The sequence below is a fragment of the Cynocephalus volans genome, chromosome 1 (genome assembly GCF_027409185.1).
Source record: "Cynocephalus volans isolate mCynVol1 chromosome 1, mCynVol1.pri, whole genome shotgun sequence".
Classification (NCBI taxonomy): Eukaryota; Metazoa; Chordata; class Mammalia; order Dermoptera; family Cynocephalidae; genus Cynocephalus; species Cynocephalus volans.
The window spans coordinates 204,085,355-204,110,056 of record NC_084460.1 but is presented as its reverse complement, the minus strand read 5'-3'; the positions used below and the strand labels follow the sequence as shown (position 1 = coordinate 204,110,056).

General features: G+C 39.2%; 1 protein-coding gene across 1 annotated transcript in view; it reads left to right on the top strand.

Annotated features, from left to right (window-relative positions):
• NCKAP5 (NCK associated protein 5) overlaps positions 1-24,702 on the top strand; it is a 787,163-nt gene that overhangs the window by 501,935 nt on the left and 260,526 nt on the right. Inside the window, exon 6 of the mRNA XM_063085140.1 lies at positions 20,355-20,442. Coding sequence (XP_062941210.1) covers positions 20,355-20,442 — 88 coding nt within the window. The remainder of the gene's footprint in view (positions 1-20,354; positions 20,443-24,702) is intronic.

Here is a 24,702-nt window from a genome sequence, read left to right as displayed (position 1 = left end):
GGAGAATTACAGGGGTTTGAATAATGGTAATCATGGCATATTTCACCTTTTGACGTTTGAATAATTCACCTGAACTTAATTGCAAAATGAAATACTGTATTTGTGCATAGCCCTCTGGTTCTACATTAGGAAAGGTTAGGTATATTACACTTCTAAACCCTAACCGTGCTTTGGTTTTAGGAATTTTTGTAATGAAATCTGCATACCCAGGGGTTTCCCAAACAATGTGAAGTGCCAGAAGAATGCATAAATGCCTTAAAGGTGGACAAGATTAATTTAATGGGAAATGAAAACATAGGGAGGAAAAAATAAAATAACGTAAATAAGTTTTGACATGAGACGTTAGCAGACAGTTTTATATAGGCACAATGGTATTATCTTTGCACTTTGTTAATAAAAATTCTGCAGACATTGTTCATATTGTTTGTCAGGAAATGATCATATAAATAAAAATAGAAGTTTGGTATGGAAAGGATATAAATATTGAACACATTTCAGGCTGCATATCAATCAGTTAACAATGGGGTAGTTTCCTTGCCCTTTACTGTTATTCAGTACAAATTTTGAAATGTAGAAAGGCATTATAAATTTGTTATGTCTTTCAATTACATATTAAAAGGTGTTTTCATTTGAGTGGCAATCCATAAATATTGTATTGTCCTGTCTATCAGTTTCCAGTCAAAATACATTTTCCTAGTTAGGCAAGCAGACGACTCCTCTGTGAAGTTGATTACCTTGGCTGTGGCTATTAGCTCTGTTCTATTGGCCAGACAGCTATCTTTTCTTAAGTCCTTTCAGACACAAGCTTTTTAAAAGAAACATAATAAAATTCTTCCTTACTAAATATCGTTAGCAACATGTCAAGACTTGGAAAACCTCCTTTTTATTATGATTCATTTTGGATAGCAGTCAGACCATAATTTCTTCTATAGCATTAATACTGTTTAATTAAGGATTCCAAAAGACCAGATTCTTTGTATTATTTTATGTTTAGACAAAGAACATTCCAAATCTCTTGGGAAGGCTGCTAAATTATTTCTTAATAGAGAAAGCCTGTAAAGATTTGTTTCCATCAGATTTTGGTGAAATGTACCATCTGTTCGACTAAGGAGCTTCTGTCACCAAAACAGGTAGAAATAGAACCTTCTTTATTTTCATCAGCTTTTTGTACCCATGTGACTGTATATTTCCAACTTTCCAAATCTGTTATAAATCATCAGACTTCATGTGATGGTGACTCACACACCCAGCTCTCTCAGGTATGGGTCTGGGCTTAGGTCATTAACACTGATTTGGCCACTGCACAGCAGTACTGAGTTTATCTGGTTTTGCTATTTGCTGCTTTTACTTCCATCTGAATTTTCCCAAATGCAAAAGCAAATTTTGCTCTCTTTCTTTTTCCTTCTTTTTTTCTCCTACCTTTTATTCTAATCCCTATGTTTGTTCCTGCGCTTGAGCCACACCAAATGCTCACAGCGATGCAAACATTCCTGGCTCTCTGTGTCTTTGTACCTGCTACTCTTGCTGGTCTGCCTTTTCTCAAGTTCTTCCATTGGCTAGTCCCCATGTACCTTTCTAGGCTTTACCACAACAGTTCTGGAAAACCTTCTCTGTAAACCACTTCTCTGCTCCCAGCACATTCCAGCTGCCCTCTCTCATGTCCTTCCTGTGTGCTGTGGTTTGTGCTGACACACTTGTTCACGCCCTCGGTAAGCAGTAGTAAGATCTTTTTGAGTAGAGACTGGGTCTTTTACCTCAGTGTTCTTTGCACCCAGTAATGTTAAGACCCAGTAAGTGTTAGATGGATGGAAGGATTGTGTTTGGATGGAAATAAAGTGTCTGCTCCTTGCTCTGTGGAATGAAGCATGTTGGACATACTTACTGCCCTGGTGGAGCTTTACAGTGTAATTGGAAAATTTAAACATGTATATAGAGCTGTCAGAGGAGGGAAATATATGCTAAGTGCTATGTAAGAGGGAAAGGAGTTAAAAGACTGTACAGTTGTACAGTAAACAGAGAAGAAGACTTTGAGGAGGAGGTGGCATTTGAGCTCTTTCTTGAGTTCTGTTTCTTTTTCATCCTTATTTCTAGTCTTAAAAGGAAAGGCAAGGAATGAGGAATCAAAATCCTCAAGAGAAAAAGTTCTGATCTTTTACGTAGTCAAAAGTGGCAACTCTTAAATAAATCTTTTTCTTTTATTTCTTCTACCCATTAGCAGCTATGTGACCTTGGGCAAGTCACTTGGCCACTTCAAGCAGCAGTTCCTTTATCTGTCAAATGGTGATGAAAATTGAGTTGTTACAAGAAAAAAAAAAAAGATAATGTAACATTCTTACCATGATGGCTGGTATATAGTAAGTGCTCAGTAAATATTAGCCATTATCACTGCTGTCATTATTGAAACCCTTTACCGTGAGTCTATCTATTGTTAAATGTATTTGTTTATTGTGCCTTATTATATAAAGCAAACCCTGCTATGAAAAATTACTCTGCAACAGAAATCTATTTTAATGGATTTATTAGGTGGAACCATATAAAATTGTCAGTTTCATAGGTCAGAAATGGTTGAATCTTAGCAATTTTATATGATTCAGCTTAATATACGCATGTATTTACCCATTTAGAATCTTAGATCTTGCCTATAAATCAGAAAGTCTTGAAATGGAAAAATTATACATGAGAAAGTTTATGCTATCATGACCCACTAATTTCAAGCTTAGTTTCTATAATGAAAATGCAGTTTGGCCAAGAGATTTGGGCAGTTCACTGGAGTACATCATTAAATATTGAACAGGAAAGGCTTAAATTGTGATAAGACCATAGCACCCAGATCTCAGTAAGGTTAGGTTCTAGTTTGGATCTCACATATGACAAATGAATGCAGTCCAGTGTTTTCCTAGTTTTTACAGTTTACTAAACCACAGATTTAAGCTGAACATGGAGAATACAATTAAACTAAAAGTTAATGACACCTGTGTTGTGCCACACAGGACAACACACATGTTGAGATACAAAAACTGATTGTGAAATGAGCCATATAGATTCAAAATGCTGCAGGAATCCACTTGGATATGGGGATTTCTGGTGACCTTTGAACTGCTTCTTAAAGAATTTAAAGAGCTTCACTGGGGGGTGGGGAGTCATATTCTAGGTGGGAAAATGAGATGTGGGTCTGGAGGCAAGAAAGCAAGGATTAATTCTAAGTAGCTATGGTTGACTGCACATATCTGTGGTATGTGAGGAGAAAGCGGGGAAAATCAGGCCTTAGGAATGAGGAGGTATTTGGAATGACTTGCTGCATGGTTCACTCTTTGTCCTGGGGGCAGTGAGGATGGGTCCATGGTAGGTTTTTAACCAAGTTATTGAAATGGTAAGAACTATTTTTTGAGGAGGAATGACCATCCTCAGGTGAGAATGGTGAAGTGACTGACTAGTTACAGGAACTAGTTAAAAGACTTTCAGAGCAGTTCAGGACAGGAAATAGAGCCTGATTTTCTGAATTGCCAGTGCCTGGAAAGTGGTTGATTTGGGTAGGAAAGAGGAAGCCATTGAAAAGATGCTGCAGCTCTTATATCCCGAGTGACTGGGGATGGTGGCGTGGTTATCAGTCAGGAAAACAGAGACTTGTCAAAAATACTTCCAACACGGAGGACTTAATCCAGGGATGAAGGCGCCTGTGAAACAGAAAGAGGTTTCAAGGAGTAAAAGCCAGGGGCACCTGCTGGCTGTCAAGTTCAAGCTGAGCTGTGGTTCCTGAGTTAGGAGGTTTCTGATGCTACCAAAGGTGGGAAAATTTGGGGAACTGCTACCACTGTCATGTCAGCCCTGCAGCCCTGAGACTGGTAACAGGCAAGAGGGTGCAGAGTCCAAACCCTGGCATTGCTGAAGCACATTTGATCCCAACCACTGTATGCGTCTTCACACCTTCAGAATACTGCAAGTGTTCTCATTACACAGACCTAAAAGTTGGCAATGGAGTCTGAAAAAAGTCCCCTGATTTCCTGCTCCTTTAGCCACCAGGAAAAACATAAGCAAGGGTGGACATGTTGCCCAGGACTGGTGGACAGCACTAGACCCGATAGTGAGGACAGGAGAGGGCAGATGCTCTGGACCAGATGTGTGTATGACTAGCAACTGTGGGCATGCTGTGTGAGAGGCTCTGGCAAGGCTCGAATTGAGCATATCTGGTAGGTAATCTGAAAGCCAGGGGTGCACTTGGAGATTTAGGCTTGGAAATCTGAAGCAAAGGAGGTTGTGAGATTGGAGACCAAGAGAGCAAGCAGAGAGGGAGAACAGAAGACTGAGATCCTGGATTGAGGTTGGCCATCTTTAGGTAATGAAAGAGAATAGACCTCAGTAAGGAACAGAGAAGTGTCAGAGGAAGGAGGAGAAGCTGGAGAAGGTACTCATGAAGGCAAGGGAGAGCAAAACTTCAGGAAAGGAGGAGTGGCCGATGTAGGCAAATGCTGAACCAGAAAGATGTAGAAAAGATCTTTGAACATGGTGATTTCAGGTCCATTGATAAGAAACCACTCTGAGCATAGTGATCAGGGCAAAAGTCAGATTGAAGTTAGTGATCAATTGAACAATTTGTCTCTTAGATATATTCAACTGAAGAATTTGTCCCTAGATGTTTTTACTAAAGCATACTAAAACTAAAAGTCAAAACATCATATTAGTTAATAGGAAATTGTTCTGATATATGTCGTAAAAGGAAATTGAAAGCATTATTTCCAAATTGATTGTTCACATAAATTCAGCCAAATAAGAATCTAACATATCACAACGAACTCCTCTCGTGATTTTGTTCTTTGCTTTTACATTTGTTCCAATAGGATTTGATGTTTTGGGCATCATTATGATTGGCCTGACCATATTGGAAATCAAGGGGAGGCTGAATGTTATTAAACACAGCCCATGAATCAGATGAATGGTAGAACCAGGCTGAACTATGCATTGCAAAATAGGCAGCCAAGTTCAGACAGGACAAGCAACAACAATTCCCAAATAATAAACAGCTGGTTGATGGGTAGTATCTATGCAAGTGAAATGAAATGAAAATTTTCTCAAAAATCACTTAAAAAAAAATTGAATTTGACCCACAGGGGTTGATCACATTTGAGGAATTTGACCCACTGGGACAAATTTTCCAACTGATTTGAAGTTAGTTTGAAGTTAGTTGTTAGATTAATTTGGAGGGGAAAAATGTGAAAGCAGAACATAAAAACTCTTCTTTAGAACAGGCAGTGGGGAGAAGAGAGAAGAGGAATAAATTGCAAATGGGAGAGTGGAGACAAAGGAAGATTCCATTAGGATAAAGCTGATGTTAACTTGTCACCTAATTAAAACAAACAAACAAACAAAAAAAACTGGTAGAAAGAGAAAACAGCTGCCAAAACATCAGGATGAGAGCAAGCCATGGAAAAGAGGGCTCAGAGGCCTCCACATCTGTAAGTTTTCTAACTGGCATTGCCTTTGAGATGCTCACGAAAATAATGAATGCCCCCATGGAGTGTGACATGAAAGCAAGGGCAACACCACCGTGTTTCACAGAGTGGCACTCATCCATTCTGTCCAGATTGAAAATGTGACAATGAGCACCACCGAATACACTGCCAGTCCATGTGGATGCAAATTCCTTCTTCTGTATTGATGCACTTCCTGCTTCAAATAGCCACACTTATTAACTGCTGGTGATAATGACAGCTCCCAGATGCAGGCTGTGGTTGCTGTCTGTGTTCACCCATAAGAAGAACATTGACATTTGATTTACTCAACCTCAGTAATCAATTTCTTGGTTGTAGAAAAACTGCAATATCATTTTAGAGTCCCTATTATAGCCTAACAAGATACAGATAATTAAGTCCTAGGGGACCCATGTTCTAACCGGTTACTGCAGAATGGGCTTTTTTGTCTCTCCTTCCCAGTCTGGTCGAAGACTTTGCACTTTACAGTTAAATCTGCTCTTCTTCTGGCACAGACCTTCATTTGGGGGTAGGCAAGGATAATTGGAAGCGAGTCAAATGTGCTGCTTATTGCTTGATTTTTAACATTCTTGCAGCATAGGTACTGTTATCTTCCCCAGTATTACAGTAAAATCATATGGATCGGAAAAAAGCAGAGTTCTGCACAGTTTCTCATGTTTGTATAGAGAGAGGGGAAAAAGACGTCTGACCCTAGATCTGAAAATCCCAATGCAGCACAGCTTTAAGATAGAACATAGTTAAAGTTGTATACATCTGTGTGTGGTATCATATTTTCTAACAATTCAATCATCATAGTATATTATCGCTCAGCATTTACCTTTTAAAAATCCTATCCCTTGGCAACTTAGTGTTTATCAGTGCTTAGTTTCCCTTATTTTTCTTGTATACTATTATCTGAGAATTGTGTGTCTTTCTCTTCTGCTTTTAAATAGCAAAGAAAATTTCTTTTTCAAAGTTTCTGCATATAGCTTCTCTGCCCTTTCCCAAATATCCTTGCTGCTTTCTTTTTCACACCATTGACAATTTAAGAATAAATGGGCATTATTTTGGCCTAAAGTCACTGTATTTTCAACATCTATTTCATTCGGCAGGAATGTATAATAAAAGTGCCGTATAAAAGCTTGTATTCCACAATAAGAAATACTTGAAGACAATTGACTTTTATTTAATGTCAACCTTGTGGTTGGGGAATTTAATGGTGCTAGTTTTATCATAGCAGTTCTTTCTTAGTAACATATTCTGATGTTATTTTTTATTTTCTCATAGACATCCAAGGTCAAGAAGGACATGTTCTAAAGACTAGAGGAAACTTGAGCATCCCAAAATGTTGGGAATAAACACAAAAGTACATGGAACATAATGAGACAGGTGCTTTAAATATGCATGTGGACCCATTGGGGGAACATCACCTTGAGGCCCCAGTTGACATTGTTTGAGATGTAGTTAATAAACTTCCACGAAACAGCAAACGTAATGTTAAATGCATGGAATTCAGTTGGAAGAGCCTTAACTAGTTTGGGTAACAGTGATGTATAATGCTGTGCATTTGATTAAAATGCCAACACATGTACCAGACTAAAATGGAGTGCTGCTTCCATAGATATACAGACTACTTTGCACACATTTAAATCATATTAGTCAATAAGAAACCCATAAAAAGCAATTTTAAAATTTGCAAACAAGATGATTAGTTATGTTTGAAAATACCTTTTTCATCAAACTAAATCTTACTCAGTTTTCAAAAATTCAGCACATGTCAACATCTCCAGAGAGTATCTCTCTCAGATCTCTTTGCCCACCCTGGCCTCCTCTTCTGGCACTTACTATACTGCAGAGTAACTGGTGGTCTGCCTGTCTGCCTGCCTGTGATAGTTGGCAATTTTTATTGATCCAAGCACTGCTTATAACACAAAGCACGTAGTAGACTTTCAACAGATGATTATTACATATATAAATAAATATGGATAAATGAATGAATGAATAAATGAGGGAGTAATTATTCACATTACAGAAGGTGTTATTTTTAAGCTTTCCACCATTGGAATTAAGATTACATTCATCTAAATATGCCTCTATTTAGTATTTCACTATCAAATATGCCTCAAATGAGATAAATCAATATATAATTTCACAACTTAGAGAAATTCCATCACCCTGGATAAACTGATACCCCACCATGTGATGTAGTAGAAAAAAACCTGAGATATGTGCTGGGGGTCCCTAAGGAGCTTACACAATAGTTGTACAACTGAGGATCTTGTACATGGAAATTGTTCTGTTAATATTTAACAGTGCCAGGTAGCGTATGAGTAAGTGGTTTAGGAGGATATGAGAGCAGAACAGAGACTCTCATAAGTTAATGTGTAAGAGCATGCTTATTAAAAATGCACATTCCTGCCTTCTGCTCACAGAGGTTCTGATTTACTAGGTCTCAGGTGGACCTGGGAATCTGGACTTTTAACAAGAGCCCTCAGTGATTTTCTACAAGTGTTCCAAGGAAAACACTTTTCAGTGGACTCGAGATTCCTGTGGGCCAGTTATCAGGACTTAGGCTGGCACCAGAAGCAGGCAAGGATAGAAGGGCAGGAATCTCGTTTCTCTCATAGTAGTTGGCAGACAAATCTCTACCCAAATACCAGATGATTATGATGATTGGCAAACAACACTTTCATGACATCCCAGTATAAAGCATACTACTGTGATGGTTCCTTTTTTTTACTCTAACATAGATGCAGCTTTTTTTTTTTTTTTTTTTTTTTTTTTTTTTTGTGACCGGCACTCAGCCAGTGAGTGCACCGGTCAGTCCTATATAGGATCCGAACCCGCGGCGGGAGCGTCGCCGCGCTGCCAGCGCAGCACTCTACCAAGTGCGCCACGGGCTCGGCCCAAGATGCAGCTTTTTAAATTGACTTTTTCCCCAGCTTCTGCTTTTACCTGTTAAATCTTGACAAGTTTCCACACTTCAGAGTTTCTAAGGATCAGGCATGCCAGTTATTGCTGTATCTTGAGTCATGATATTTTAAACAATGGATATGGGTGGAGAGTAGTGAAACCCTAGAAGTATCCCTCTACCTACCAACACCACCTAGAAACCACCTCATCCATTTTCCTCACCAATAAAACTTGGAACGTTATAGTTTTCTGCAAATACAGGCTGCTTTTCCATCTTTATAGATATTTACTATCAAATAGGCTGTGTCAAAAACATGCCTATCAACTGTCATACTGAAGGCTTTGTGGAATGTTCTTCAAAGCAAAGCAGACTTTTAAGGTGTTTGAAGTTTCTCCATCAGAATGAACACAGCTGTGGACAATTCAGAGAGCTCAGGGAGACTAACTGTATAGGCTGGCAATCAATTTGGCATGAGTGAAAGAATGGTGCCAATCAATATCTACCTGGGAGGTGAGAGAAGAGCCTCCATAGTGACAGATCAGTCACCCATTAGAGAGAAAAAGTAACACCCAATGGAAAAAGGCTGACAAGAGCAACACTTGCCTTACTTGAATTTCAGCCCACAGTCACCTCCAGGTAACTGTAAAGTCAGGGAGGCCAGGAAGGCAGTCACTGAGCAGTAGTTCCATATATGTCTTCAATCCTGACAATGCACATATGGAAGACATTATAGTAGCACGAATATCTGATTCTGTTCTCCTTGCTGGGTACTCAGAAGACTAAATTTACCAGCTCTCCTAGCAGTTAGTTGGGCCATGTGACTAGTTCTGGCCATTGGCCCTTAAACAGAACTGACAGTTCTGGACGGAGGCAGTGAAAATCTCTATAAAATTCTCCAGTTTCTCTTTTGCCAGCTATAGTGAAGGCCTCATGTTGAGAGGGTAGGGCAGTGTAAATACATGAGTTATTCCACCGAAGTGAAGATCATATTTATCATCCAAACTTGAACCATTTTTTGAGTGAAAGGGGTGCTGTTAATAATTATGTCAGGACGATACACACAAGCTAAACTGTCTGGGAAATCAGGGTATGGTACCACTCTACCCACAGAAGGCAACTGAGTTGCCAAGACCTGCAGTTGCTTAGACTGTCAGTAAAATACTAAGTTATTTTTTAAGTCACCAGGTTGAGTTGGTGATGTTTGTTTCTCCAGCATGACTTAGCCTATTCTGGCTAATATAGTAGGCTGCCCTCCAAACCAATTACTGTCTGAAATTTGAAGGGAGGCAATTTACCCCTTGTGCTTTCTCAAAAAAGGCAAAGTGTTAACTTGATTGGCTGATGCTCCCAAGGACTCTATTTTCTGCTCTTCTCACATCATCACAAAAAGATCTACAATTCAAAGGACCTTGACTTGTGAAAGAACTATCTTTAAAGCTATAATGAAATAACAAGTACCAACTTATGTAGCATCTTGCATTTTGTCTCATTATATCCTCATCTCTCTGAAGTAAACAGGTTAGCATGAGATAGTCTTTTTACAGATGAGGAAACTGCAGTTTTTTCCTAAGTTACATAGCTGCTGAGAATATCTCCACTCAGATCCAGCTACGCCGCTTTGGGGACTACAGGGGAGTTGAGATTATTCTGTTTGTTTTGTGGCCACAAGAGTTGAGGCTGGGAGAAGATTTGGTAGCACAACTGTTGTGAATGTGCTATGGTTTACAATATCCGATTCCTTAAAAGAAGCCAGTCTGAAATAACGGGAGCAAGCATCACGAGAAGCGTGTGAATTCGGAAGCCCAGTGAAGAATGCCCTGTTGGTACCCAGGAGGCTACAGAGGCCAGTGCTTTGGATTCTTAAAGCTCCTCTTTGCCACTATTGTACCATCCTGTCCAGAAATATTAACACAGTAATTTTATCCCAAGTATGGCCAATTAGATTTTCCTGTCTTTCTTCTACACCCCTGTTAAAAAAAAAAAAAAAAATTAGCAACACATTAACACCAGTTATTTTTTCCTGTGCTGCTTCAGACATTATTCGGATCCAGTGTGACTATTAGCTTGACCTCTGTAAGTCTTAGTGACTAAATACTTGTCAATGTGCAAAAAAAAAAAAAAAAGTCTTTAAGACGTGGAAAATGGGATTCAAATTCAGAATGAGTTTGCCTGTGAGAATCAAGTTCAGTCATGTCATTAATTTGTAATTTTCTCTGTGTCAAAATTCCAAACAAGTCTTAAAGCATGACAGAACAATGTGGTCTGTTTGGTGTATTCTAGGGGATTGTACCCATCTGATGAGAAGCTAGTTGTAACTTTGAAGAAATGTGTAACTTACATGAAACATAAGGTGAACTTCATTTTGAGTACCTGATGTCATTACATTTCTAGATTCAAGTTTTCAAAGACATAGTGTGTATTAAGAGAAGAAATCTTTATTGTCAAGTCCACATTTTATTTTTCCTTGACCAAGATAAAATTGTAAAATACTCACTTTTAAGAAATGGGGAAAATGAGGCTCCAAGGTGTTACATTAGTTTTTTAGAACAGAGCAGCCTCTAGTTTAATGTATATGCTCATGATAAATTAAAATTTTTATTATTCCTATCAACAGTGGCCAATAAAAATAAATATGGAGAACCAATAATAAATTGAGATATCTGTTATTTTCAAAGTGTCTGCAACCTTTGAATACTGAACTGTAAGATTCATCCCCCAAGTAATACATTTATATTAAAAGTAGTCATCTTGGCAGTTCAAAGTTCTTTTTTGAGTAATATCAGACTCAAAGAACATTAGTGCCTCAGACTACTCAAGAAAATAAAAAACAGAACTAAAGCTGGGTTTATTTGTGGAATTTCATTATTTTGAAGAATCCTACAAGGACACATTAGGTTAGAAGTTGAGTAGATGAGCTCATGAGATGGAAAATATCAACTAACATTTCTATTAATAAAATTAATGACATTCATAATAATAATTATTACATTATTTTAAAACCTGGCTTCATGTAGGGAAATAACCCATTCTGTAGACCTCTTGTGGATTCTTGGGATGTAGTGCCAACCCTGCCTTCAAACCATTAACCGGGATGGCAAAAGCTAGTGAGGTGTACTTTTCTTTTGCAGTACTTTGTGGTATCCGCTTGCAGACATGGAATATTCTCTCATTCTCATTCTCTCTCTCTCTCTCTCGATGAATGCAAACTACAAACACATGAATCCATAAATGGAATTTTGTATTCTGCCTCTGTTGAGCAAAAACACTTGGGATTTGTTTGTTAACATTCAGGGGATTCCCTTCCACTCCATGTGGAAAATGGGACTTCTCTGAATGTATATCTCAGCTTCTGTGCCCTCTCCCAATCAGTCTTTATTTATTCAGTGAGCTCTCCATGCAGGATCAGCACAAGCCTGTCAAGGAGAAAATTTATGTCACTTTCTGTTCCCATACAGATGGCCCTGGAGTGAATATGATGCTGTAATTCAAATTGGACTAGCACCTTTCAATCTGTTTATGAATCCTGTTGCATCTCCATGAGTGAATTAGAGCACCATGGTTTATGGGAAGTGGTATTATTCTTGCAAAATTTGTGCTGAATTAAAAATATATATCATCTAGGAAAAAAATAAGAAACTCCAGCCCTCCAACATTTATCCAGAGTGAGTTTTAGTTCCAGTGCAGTTTTCAGTTATGTTCACTGTAGATTTACTGTTCCTAACTATTGCAATGGGGATAAGCAGAGATTGGGTTAAGGACATCCAAGCCACAGCCAACCTGGGGATTGTTCCTGCTTAAGTGCTAAGAGAGGAACCTCTCATTTTCGAAGGAAACGTGTTGGTGCATTTGGGCAGAACCCACCTCTAAACCAGCATAGTTTCCACATGAACAGTTTCTTCTTGGAATTGAAAATTAATCAGCGCCCCCATCCCCCGAAACTTGAAGAAAGCTTTGCACTGCAATTAAAATGGGGAGGTAGGATGGGTTGTTGAGGGAGACAATGGAAATGGAATGGGAAAAGGAAACTTAAAAGCAAATGATATGGAAGGCTATCCAAGATATGTTCTTCATGGTGGTAATTCTTCTATCCTATCTCCCCCCCACACTAGAACTGTGGGCTGTTATGGCTGAGATTAGCCTGCCTGCAGCCTGACAGTGGTGAAGGGTGCTCTGGTTAGGGACTGAGTCTAGAACCTTGGCCTCGTTAAGGTAGTGCTCTAGTCACTGAGGGTAATTAGCTGAGTTGAAGCATATGGGTATTCAGTGTGACCAAAAGGACAGTGTTAGATATTTGGTTTGTTGTACTAATGACCAGGGGCTCTACATCTTAGCTTCAAGTGTCACAGCTGAAGACTTGGCTCCTCCAGTCATGCTGGCATTTCTCACTTGTCACTACTTCTGTCTGACTAGTTGCACCTCTGTGTTGGTCTGTGGGAAGTGAAGAAAATGAAAAAACTATTAGATTCATTCATTCCCTCAAAATTTATCAAACACATACCCAGTAATAGCAGCTATCCTTAGTTGATGAGGATAGAATGAAAAACAAGGCAGAGTCACTGACCTCAAGAAACTCAGATCATTAGTAAGCTGCTACCATGCTATGACAGAGGAGAGTCAGGGTGTCAGGAAAGCATAAAGGGAGGGCTTTACCTTAGAGAAAGAAGAGGTCAAGGCTTGGCTGTGTGTTCTCTGTGGCGTTTGGGTAGAATTGAGTGCCCTGTGGGCAGGACATATATTTCCATGGATAGGTTATACTAAATACTTCAACAGGTATTTATTTGGGCTCCAGGTAATAATAAAAGCTATACTGAAAATAACAGATGTTAGAATCTATCACTATGCTTAAACCTGGATCTAGAAGAATTTTAATGTAATTGGGGAAAATTTGACTAATGCACGTACAGCATTTGCAAGTTACAGGAACCCATTGATCCAGATGTCAACATGTGATAACAATATGGCAGAAAATGTTGATACCCAGTCAAGTAAACACCAGGGTAGTTTGTTTGTTTGACTACTGAGGTGGCACAGTAGAAGAAGTTAAGTTTTGGAATCAGACACTGGTTCCAATACCAACTCCACCATTACTGGGAATATGACTTTAAATGAGTTACTTGTTCTCATAGAACCTCAATTTATGCACTTTTAATAAGTGAATGAATGAATACATATGTAAGTACATAAAAACAAAAATGAAGTTAGTAGTAACCACCCTATAGGCTTCTGAGGATTAAATCAGACCAGACGCTTCCTGCTATACAGTGGTTGTAACACAGTTATATGCATATTTAAAATACACATGGTTTTCTGTTTTGTCATTCTGAATATTAGAGCTTTTCTCTAGTTGTCTCTAGGAATTCAAAGTGAATGAAGGAGGAAATATTCAACTTCTGCAAAACAGGATTACGCAATAAGACAAGGCCTTGTTAGTGTTCTGTTGTCTTAGATAAGAGTTACCCAAATCCTTTGTTCTCCTATCTTTACCATATGAAGGGCCAAGTCTGGATGACCCAGATCATAGAGCTTTCCCAGTGTGCAGGGAGAATACTTCAATTCACCCTCATCTATAGGCTTAGCCAAGAGATTAGAGTTGGAAAGAAGTCAGAGGTGGTACGTGAGAGGGTAACCCTTTTCCAGTGCTGGAGGTAGCTGGAAGGACAGATGAGAATGAAACAGAAGAGCAAAACTGCTGCTTTAAGTAGGAGACTACATGGAAGACAGAGGGGTGCTGACATCATTGCTTCTCATTTAGGATTCCAGAAGAGGAACATGCCTCTGTCGGCCCCCACACAAAATAGGGCATCCCCACATCCACTGGTGGTCCCAAATGCTTATGCAGAAAGGAGGCGCCCTGGGTTTTACCTTTCTAGGCTGCTCTCAGATTCTGTGTGGTTTAGGGAAGATTGGAGAGCCAGGGGGCCTACTTTGGAGTCTGCAGTGGCAGAGCAAGGGCACCTCACACAGTGACTGGAGATGAACTACTGAGTGGGAGCAACCATCAAGGCTCAGGACATTGCAGCCAGCAGAAGCTAAGGTGAAGGTCAGAGTGCCAGGCCACCAGGCTCTAACCAGGCAGAACGAAAAGGTGGGGAGCTGTCCCAGCCTCAGAACCTTCAGAGGCAGGGCCAGCAACACCTGCAAACAAGGGGCTTTACTCCAGGTGTAAGATGCACCACACTCAATTCCCTAAGCTCTGAGGACTGTGATCTACCCGACTAGATTTGCATATAACCGGGAACCATCTATAGGAGAGAGGAAGTGAGCTCCTCTTCTACTGAGAGGCTAAATGTTTTTATCAGAAAGATAAATGGTCTACCTAAATGAACTTCATCAATAATTTATTATAAAAATCTAAAGCATACAGAAAATTTGAAAGAACTTTGCAATAAGCACTATATGCACGCTAACTAGATTCCACAACTCACATTTTAATATACTTTACCACATATGTAGCCACCGACAGATTCATCCTTTATCTATCTCTCCTATATTTGATGCATTTCCAAGTAAGTTGCAGCCATCTTCCCCTATTATATTATTAACTATAGTTTTACATTTGCTGCAGTACTTTTTCTTTCAAGATAAACTTTACATACAATGAAATACATAAATCTTAAATGTAAGATTGGACAAATTCCACCAAATGTATATACCTGCGCCGTCCAAATCTCCACAGAGATACAGAACATGACCATCATCCCAAGAAGTTCCTGTATCTCCCTTCCCAGTGTCTGCACCCACCCAAGGCAACCACTGTTCTTAAATTTCCCATCATAGATTGATTTCGCCTGTGCCAGAATTTCATATGAATGAAGCCATACAGTAGTTAGCGTTTCGTGTGTGGCTTCTTTCACTCAGTGTAAAGTTACTGAGACTCTTCCGTGTTGTCGCTTCCATCAGTTACTCCTGATTGCTGAGTAGTATTCCAGTGCAGAAATATGTAGCACAGTTGGATGAGGGTACTTCAAAATGTTCATGGAAAAATAGAATTGAAAGCTAGTTTGAACCTTTCCATGAACTTTTTGAAATATCTTGTATGTGACAGATACCTGTTTTGAATAGATTTGAAAAATTCATTTAAAAGTCCGTCATGTTAGGCTAGGGTTAGGATCTAAACTAGAGTTTGAGACAACAGTTGATGCTTGTCAGCAATTCAGGGCTCAAGAAAAAGATTAATTTGGTTATATCCGGAATGCATGAATTTCATTTCTTCTGAACATCTAAGTTGTAGTGTAGTTAAACTTTTTAGCCCTACTACATAGTCATCCAATGAGAGACAGCTAGTGTTTTATTGTAGTTATTTTTTCCCAACAGATATAGGAAATGTGCTTGTAGAGGGATGGGTGCTGTTCTCCACGTTGGAGTCATGTCATGACTTCACAGGAAGGAGGCTCAGGTGGAGGAGAGGCGTGCCAGTGAATCCCGTCCTTCCCTCTTCTTTCTGATTTAACCTCAGCCGCTTCCTTCCTGTCATTCAAATGAAATTCAGTCCTGGTTGGGACCCAGGCTTAAATCCATACACTTTCTCAAAGTGAGAAGATTAGGAGTCAAATACAATGAAACATGAGGGAAAGCAATTTGCAAGTGACAGCAGCAGCTCTTCACAAACTTCACAGTCAGGGTGAATAAAAGAATATGACATGTGCTCTGGTGGCCTCACCTGACTGAATGTGAAAGAGTATTGGATAACTTTATTGCTACTCTTATTACTAACTTGTCATTTGATTAATCAGCAAGCACAGATGTTAAAATATTTCTCAAAAACAAAATATAACTTGGTTCCACTTTCAGTTGAAAGAACCCCATCAGTTCACACTTTGAGTTGGGGAGAGTGGCTTCTTGTTCTGTGTTTCTTTTGTGCTACTTCTGTCAAAAAATAAGATTTTCTCAGCTGAATAGCCGAAGATAGACATATTTTTTCTTTTTTGACTTCTAATATTCTGACCAGTTCCTAGAGTGTCATCAGGCAAAATAGAAAGCTAGATTTGGGGGGAAACAGAAGGGATGTGGAAAAGATCACAGTCGTTTACATCTTAGAATAAACAGCTCCTGATATACCTTGGAGTCATGTTTTCCTATACCACTTTCATTATTGAATAAGTCAGGGTCTTCGGGGCCCAACTCATAGTCTCTGATTATAAAGAAGGCCCCTGATATTACCAAGCTCTGAATGATTAGGTGTTTTCTTGCCATGAATTCAGGAAACCACCACCTCTTAACATTTTCTCCCAGAAGGATCCTCCAGTGGTATCTAGAGAGACCCAATCGTGTACCCTAGTGATCTGCACTTTAAAAGGGTGTCTATGACAAAGGTGGCCCCCTGAGAACAGGGAGAGAATTCAGTTACAGTGTCTGGCTACTCCTGCTCTTGTGTGGTTTTGAATTGTTACTTTTCTCATGCATTATTATTTAATGTCCTTTTCCCCTAATTTAAATTCATTACCTTATTTAGAAAAAACCATAGGTATTTCTTTCCTGTGGAGAAAATACTGTAAGAATTTATTGATTAAATAACATGTACCTTAAAAAATGAAATCTATTTTAAATAGAATTCCTACATTTATATGGATGTTACCTGAAACATTCTGTTTGTGTGTGTATTTGATTTATTTTCTCTGGCTTGCCTGGGAGTTAACTTTTTGAGAATAGTTCACTTAATGTTCATTAGAACTTATTACATCCAGTAAGTATAATTTTGGTCTCTATATTTTTAGTTATTAGGGAAAGAAAGGATTTATTCTCAGGTGGGAAGAGAGGTGGAGAACTAGAAGACATTATTAAGGTTAGTGTTTAGACATCAATTGCACCAGCCACTTAAAAACAAACAAACAAAAACAAAATTCTGCCCAAACCTGAACTGGAGGAAGGAATTGTCTTATGTTCAGTCATATTTGGGAAACAGATGGTGGAACTGTACTGTGTGCTGACTGGTAATGTAAATCTTCATATATAAGCTCTCCAAATGATAAAATGAAACATAATGTCATCGGGTATCAAACAGTGGACAGTTCTTCACAGTCTTTGGTTTTCGGGAAAATAGAGACGTTTGCTAAGTGAAAATTTAGAAAAGATGTCATCAGGGAGTAAATAATGGTGTATTCTCAACAGGTTCAAAACAATTTTTTCTGTGACCAGATTCACAAAGGTTGTGAAAAGATACTACAACTTGACTTCTTGTCAAGGGTTGGGATGAGTCCCTGTGACTCTGTTCCAAACTATAAGTTGAAAATGTAATTGGTACAATTAATAAATTGTAAAATAAAGCCAGAAAGGTGTTTACAGTATTACTGAGGGTCCTGAACTGCTTGAGATTGTTTTAACAATTTTCTGTCCACCCCCACTTTTCCTTCTGTTATAAAAAGTATAAAGTCAAGAAGAATGGGGGAAATGTGAATAGATGTTTTTCTTTTTAATCCATCAATTTTTGTGTAGAACTTTTAATTATACAGAAGAGATAATTCAGCAAGATATGCACTGAGATGAAATTGTGTTTTAACTTAGTTTAAAAAAAAAGAAAAAGATGATTTTATTTTAACTGAGTTCTAACTATTGGCTGCATTTATGGCAGATATTTATAAATGAGTGAAATAAGGATAGAAATAAGACATCCAGCTTCTGTGCTAAGGTGGGAAAAAAATAGACTAATGTTTAGAAAACCCAGAGACTAGTCCCTGACCTGCCATAAACAAGCCAAGTGATCTTGGGCAAGTCTTAGAACCATTATTATCACTTTCCTTGTTTATGACAGATTTGGCAAACATCGTGGGAAATCCCTTACCACTCAAGAGATTGTTTACATAAAATGAAATTAAGTATTAGACATTGATCACTTATTTCAGAATTTGTGATTTCTTCACACCTATTTTTTTTTCACATAAGCTTAGTATTTCTCTTCTATCATATCTTAGATCTGGTAAATCTTAAGGTCAGAAACAATCTTCTTGCCTTCTTGGACTCAGCATCCACAAGATGTTCACTAAGATAACTCCTAATTAGGAGTTAAGACTAATTCATTTAAAATCATTTCCCTTAATGTCAGTAAGGCTGAGTGGAAAGAGGCTGTTGTATTTAGTGTCAGTAAAAATGGCTTAATCCTAACTAACTGACTATGATCCCTAAGTAAGCCAACTGACCTTTCTGTGCCTCGGCTTTCTCATCCACCAAACACATATCACAGTATTTTTAAAGTATGTTATAATGATGATTACATGAGGTAGTTATTGTCATTAATAAGGCAAGATTTGTGAAAATCTAGGGAATGCTCTCCCGGATGGCTGCTTGGAGAGGTGCTTGTATAAATGTGTGGTCGCGAATTGTTCTTTGAGCACTCATACCCCAGTGCCCACCATCTTCTGGAAAGCCTGAAGGGGTCCTGGTGCCATCCTCTGTGGAGGCAGGATTTCCCCAATTAGTAATCCAGGTTTGGATTTTCTGAGTTTGTCTGTGGTTTCTTGACTCTGCTGCTAAGTAGTTATATGCCATATTAGAAAGGTTGGCATTTTGAACTACACTAGCCTGGTAACTGTAATGGCGTCACCACATCAGGGGATTCATAGGCCTTCTAGACCCTTTAGTTTGTTATGCTGGAAGCCAGTAATAAGAGGGAGAAGCTGGATCAGCATACTTTACCCACAACTCTGTTAAACTAGTATCATACAGTCATTAAAATACATGCTTTAGGATGGGACTGGAAAAGACAACCAACTTGAGTTCTAGGAAAGAGAGCACTGTGTTGAGAGCACTGAGTTCATCATCCTGCTGTCAGGGTTCTGGTCTCTGAATCCTCATGGACAAGGTCATTCAAACAGAGTTTGAAAGTACATGGCTAATACCTGGCACAGACCAAGTACTTTATTTATAGTTCGTAAAATGAATTAACAAAGGATTTGTATAACAGCGTCTGCTGAGTACCAACTTTATCCATAATTGAAGGAGACCTATAAGAAATAGATGACATGGTCCTATACCACATGTTATCATTTTCTCCAGAAGACAAGACGTGCCTATGAGAAATATTTGAGCATTAAAGTGAGGGGTCTTTTAAGTGATAGAACGAATGATTTTAAGTAGGGGGTGAAAAAGAAAAAAAAATGGGGGGATCTAAGAATTTAAAGAAGCAGGAGATCAATGAGGGGGTATTTTAGGAAGTGAAACTTGAGGTGGATTTGGAAAGATGGGTGGAATATAGGAAGGTGAAAGGGAGATGGCATTCCAAGAAGTAGTGGCAGCATGAGCAAATGTCTGGAAATGGCAATGGCCGTGTGTCCTTTACTCTTTACTTTTGGGCAATGAGAAGCTGTTGAAGGTGGGTATTTAAAACAAAACAAGATTATAATACATAATATATGTTACAATATAGCCTATAAAAATACTCAAATGTGTACAAGGATGTATGTGTAAGGATGTTGATTGTCTGAAAGAGGAAGCATTTTGAAGTAATTTAAATTTTATCAGTGGGGGAAATGGTTGAATACCATATGGTGCATTCATGCTGTGGCATACCAAGAAGTAGGTGAACAAAGTAAGACTTTGCATGCTGACATGGAAGGACCACCGTGGGGAAGACATGACAGTATATTAATGGAGAGAATGCATTCATATAGTATTGTTAACTTTGACAATTTATTTTAAAAAATCAAAGTGGTGTTTCAGGAAGATTAATGTGGTGACACTGTATCAAATTAAAAGGGAGCAATTGGAAGTGAGGAGGGATATTGGGAGATGTGTACATGGGTGCAAATGTCTAAGGCCAGGGATGGGAAACTGAATGGTAACGGGAAAGAGAATGGCAGAAATGTCCTGAAGAATGATTTTGAGGGACTTCGTGATAGATTCTTAATATTAGGAATGAAGGAAAGAGAAATGATATTCCCAGCCTGGGAAATATACACTGAAGAATGATTTCTACTAACTGGAACAGACCCATGTTAATAGGAAATGTTCTTTAAGAAATTTTTCATATTTTTGTTTCTCAGGATGGAAGAAACAGTACGAAATCTATTGCAGAGTCAAGGACCTCCAGAGCAGAAAAAAGAAGATACTGTTAATATAATGGTCTATCAGGTACACCATGTTTCTTATTCCTGGCTGGGTACCGGTTGATTTCCTCCTATTTCTCTAGTTTTGTCCTCTCTGAGCCAGAGATAAATAACAGGTAGGGAGCCATCCAGTCACTTCTGTTTTGAGGAATTATATACATGTTTATTTAACTCCTTCAGTTCTACAGTGAAACAGATCATAGATTTGGTTTTAGGAAGATGCAAAAAATAAGTTTATGGTGAAACAGACTGTACAAAGCATTGCAGTACTCTGTGGTCAGGGCTGTAAGAGAGGTCTCTGTAATATTCTCTGGGAATATGGGAGAGTGTGACTCATCCTTTCTGAAAAGTTGCAGAGTACGTGCCAGAGGTGTAATATATGAGTGGCCTGAGGAAAAGAGAACAAGGGGAGAGCGTTTCAGGTAGAAGGGCAGCCTAGATAAAGGTGCAGTGGTATGAATCTGCATGGCAGGCTCATACAGATTAAGAAGCTCCAGGTGACTGAGTAATAGCCTGGTGAGATAAAAAGTTTGACAGTGAGACTCGGGGTACATGGAAGAGCTGGATGATGAGGTCAGGGCTTGTGTGCTAGGCTCTTGGGTCTGGCCCTACACCTGCTAATGTGGAATCTAAAGAGGTCCAAAGAGAATAAGTGGTCAGAGAGGTAACACATTGTCATCTTGTCCTGATACCCATTATCCAAAAATCCTTTAATACCAGCAAAGTGGCTGGGTGAGGAAGCAGGACATCTAATCTGAGTGTGGCGCAAGCTGGCCACACAGATGAGAAGGCTCTGAAAGGGTGGGAAAGGGAATACAACAGAAATAGCAGTGGCACTCTGTATAGATAAATTTAGGACTTCTATTGAAAATCACTTTAAATTACAGGTAGAGACCCAACATCCACTGCGCAACTGTGCGTGGAAAGCTAAGAAAGGCAAGGAAATGGGCAGAAATTTGAGGGAAGCACTGGGCAGTCTTAAGTTTTTGCTGGCTGAAAAGTGGGTTTGAGGAAGCAAGCATAGGAACCCAGCGGATAAAAGTAATTTCCCATTACATCACCTGAATTCATGGTTCAGGGCTCTGCAGCCCAACTTGTTGTGAAGAGGATTGGGAGGAATCTGATAACAAAAGTCAAAGTCTCATACCAAGTTCAGAAATCTAGGCATAGTTAGCCTCAAAAAGGCTGTATCCTAATACTTGCCTGTAGAGACATACACAGGGCTGCTTTACAGAGGTGAGGACAACTGTTCTCAAATTCCAGTGAATACAGTGCAAGGAGTTAACAAGCTGTGTCAGAGGAGATTAAAGTTAGCTCCGTAAAGACAGTAGAACAATCACTAAGATCTGTCTGTAGGGAAAGGGTAGATTCTTCTTGAGGGGGGTGGTCTTTACAAAGGGAATGCATGCTCAGTTTTTCTGATGTGTGGTCACCTAAGTTAGTATAAGGATTGAAGTCCTCCTGGCTCTGAGTCTTTCCTAGATATTATATCTGCTTTGGTAAAAAGTTGAGGTTTAAGTAAAAAATGGGATTGAATTCTGCATTAAATGGATTTGGGCAGCCTAAAAGGGTCGTATGTATCTGAAACGTGAATCACTTGTTCCCCCTCACAGGTAATACCAGGCTTCCTCAGAACTAAGTAAATCAGCAGCACTCTTGGGCTTTTTCTAATCTTCTCATTGCGGATCTCTTTCATCCAGATTCTTATTTTCTTTTGATCATTCTCTTCCAATCTCTCCACCAATTGTTAGCCAAATCTGTGGTGTAGACACTTAACATCATCATGGGAATTCATGTGTGAAACTTGAAGCTGCTTAGAAAAACAGGAACACTTTAAAAAATGTCTTAAAACTATTTCTTCTCCATAATCCAGTTTATTAGTTTTGGGAAATTAGCTCTTCGCTCTAGGGAGAAGACAGTTGTTAACATGAATTAATACTGCAAGCAGAAGGTATATTTCAGTCATTGCTCTAATTGGCCTCAGGCTTCTAATCTGTAAAATAGGAGAGGAGCATGAGTTACATGACCTGTAAAGGTCACTTATACATTCAGCAAACATTAATTGAACTTCTGGAATGTACTAGCACAGCCTTGTGCTCTGGGCATTCAAGAAACAACAACAGAGAGAAGGGCATGTGTTGCTGAGTCCCAAGGCTGTCTCCTGTATCTCACAAATTCTGTTATTCTAAATATGGCAAATAGTAGCAAAACTGGTTATGCAAGATGTATATGGTGATACTAGTACACATGGTTAACACCTCCCTGGGGCCAGATTCTGTGTTACAGGCAAGAGCTGGGAAATATATTGCTTCATAACATGGGAGATCATTAGCACACCTGACTCAGATTTTCCAACTTGCAAGATGTCTCTGAAGGGAGCCAGAGGCCCACATAAAGCTTAGGCCCCTGAGAAAGCTGGAGTTAGTTTCATTTTCCATTGTGGTGGAGGTGTTTGTTCTGAGGCTTTTATCACTGAACTAATATAATAATAGTAGAGTAATAGCTTTCAGTGTTCCAGGCCCACGCTAATTGTTTTGCATGCATTGAACGTGGTCGTATTTGTAACTTGTATAATTTATAACTTGCATAATTCAACATGAATTCTCTCAAAGGACAGCTGGTGTTTCTGTTCAGCAGCAGAAATGATCCCACCATGTGGTAATTAGTGGTTTACAGTCTACCAGCTTTGCCATTGTGTGGTTTTTGACTTTTTTTTCTTAATTGGGGAATTTGCATGATTTCAAGTTCTGTGCACGATTTCCAATTTTCCTAGTTCTATCAAATGTGTCTAGATTATAGCTCATTCAGTCCTCACAACAGGGGGCACGGTCACTATCTCCATCTCAGATGTGGACATAAGGCTCACAGAAGTGAGCCATTGCCTGAGGATGCACAACCAGGAAGTAGCCTAGAAGTTATATCAACCCTAGTCAGTTTAACTCCACAGCCTCAGCTTTTATGCTGAGGAATTCTGGAGACTTTAAATGATAGGGCCCCAGTTAGCCAGCTGGTTATCATCTAAGTTAGGCCTGACTGTTAGCCTTTCCACTTTCTATCGAGAGCTCCTTCCATTCATTGGTATATTCATTCATTTACCCATTCATTCAAATGCCTGTTATTCATTTACTTTCTTATCTAAGTGTATTAGTTTCCTGTTGCTGCTATAAGGAACTTTGTGACATAAAACAACACAAAATTATTATTTTATATTTCTGATGTGAAAACTCTAAAATCGCAGTGTTGGCAGGGCTACATTCCTTCTGGAGGCTTCAGGGGAAAATCACTTCTTGCCTTTTCCAGAATCCAGCATTCCTTGGCTTATGGCTCTTTCCTCCATCTTCAAAGCACATCACTCCAACCTCTGGTTTCATTATCACATCTCATATTACTCTTTAGCTTCCCTGTATAAGGACCCTGTGATTACATTGAACCCAGCTGGGTAATCCAGTATAATTTCCTCATCTCTCATTCCTTAACTTGATCAAATCTTCAAAGTCCCCTTTACCAAATGTATTAGTCATGGTTCTTCAGAGAGACCAAATTGATAGGATATGTGTACAAAAACATGGAAGGAGACTTATTAAGGGAATTGGTTCACATGATTTTGAAGGCTGCAAACTGGACACTCAGTCTAAGTCCAAAAGCCTCAGAAATAGGGAAGCCTGCCCTTCCTCCACCTGAAAGCAGGCAAGACAGCAGTGCCCAGAGTCCTAGGCAGGAGCTGAGGGCAGCCATGCATTTTACCTGGAAGCAGGCAAGAGAGCACACTGAAAACAAGACTTTCACATGGTTGGCCCACCAAAGCCACTGCCACAGCCATGGCTGCTACAAAAGTGGCTTGACACCACACCAGTAGCTGCAACCACCATGCAGGTGGCCCATCAGACATCTGACTACATTGACACAAGGAGAGTCAGCAGTGGAGACTGGAAAAAGAAGAGGACATCTCTCTCCTCAAAGCCCACTCCAGAGTGGTAGAAGAAGCACCTGTGCTACCAGATGACCAGACATCAATGTGGAGATACTAGAGATACAAAACCCCAAGAAAATAGGACACAATCAGAGGAATACGGTAATTTTCAAATACCAGATCCTATGGAGCAGGAAACCCTTGAAATGATTGAAAAGGAATTCCAAGCAACAATCTTAAGGAAACTCACTGAGATATGAGAAGACTCAGTTAGACAAGATAATGAGGAAAAAAAAAATCCAGGATAAGAAGGAGGAAATTTACAACAGATTTGTACCTTAAAAAAGAATGTAGGGCCAGCCCTGTGGCTCACTC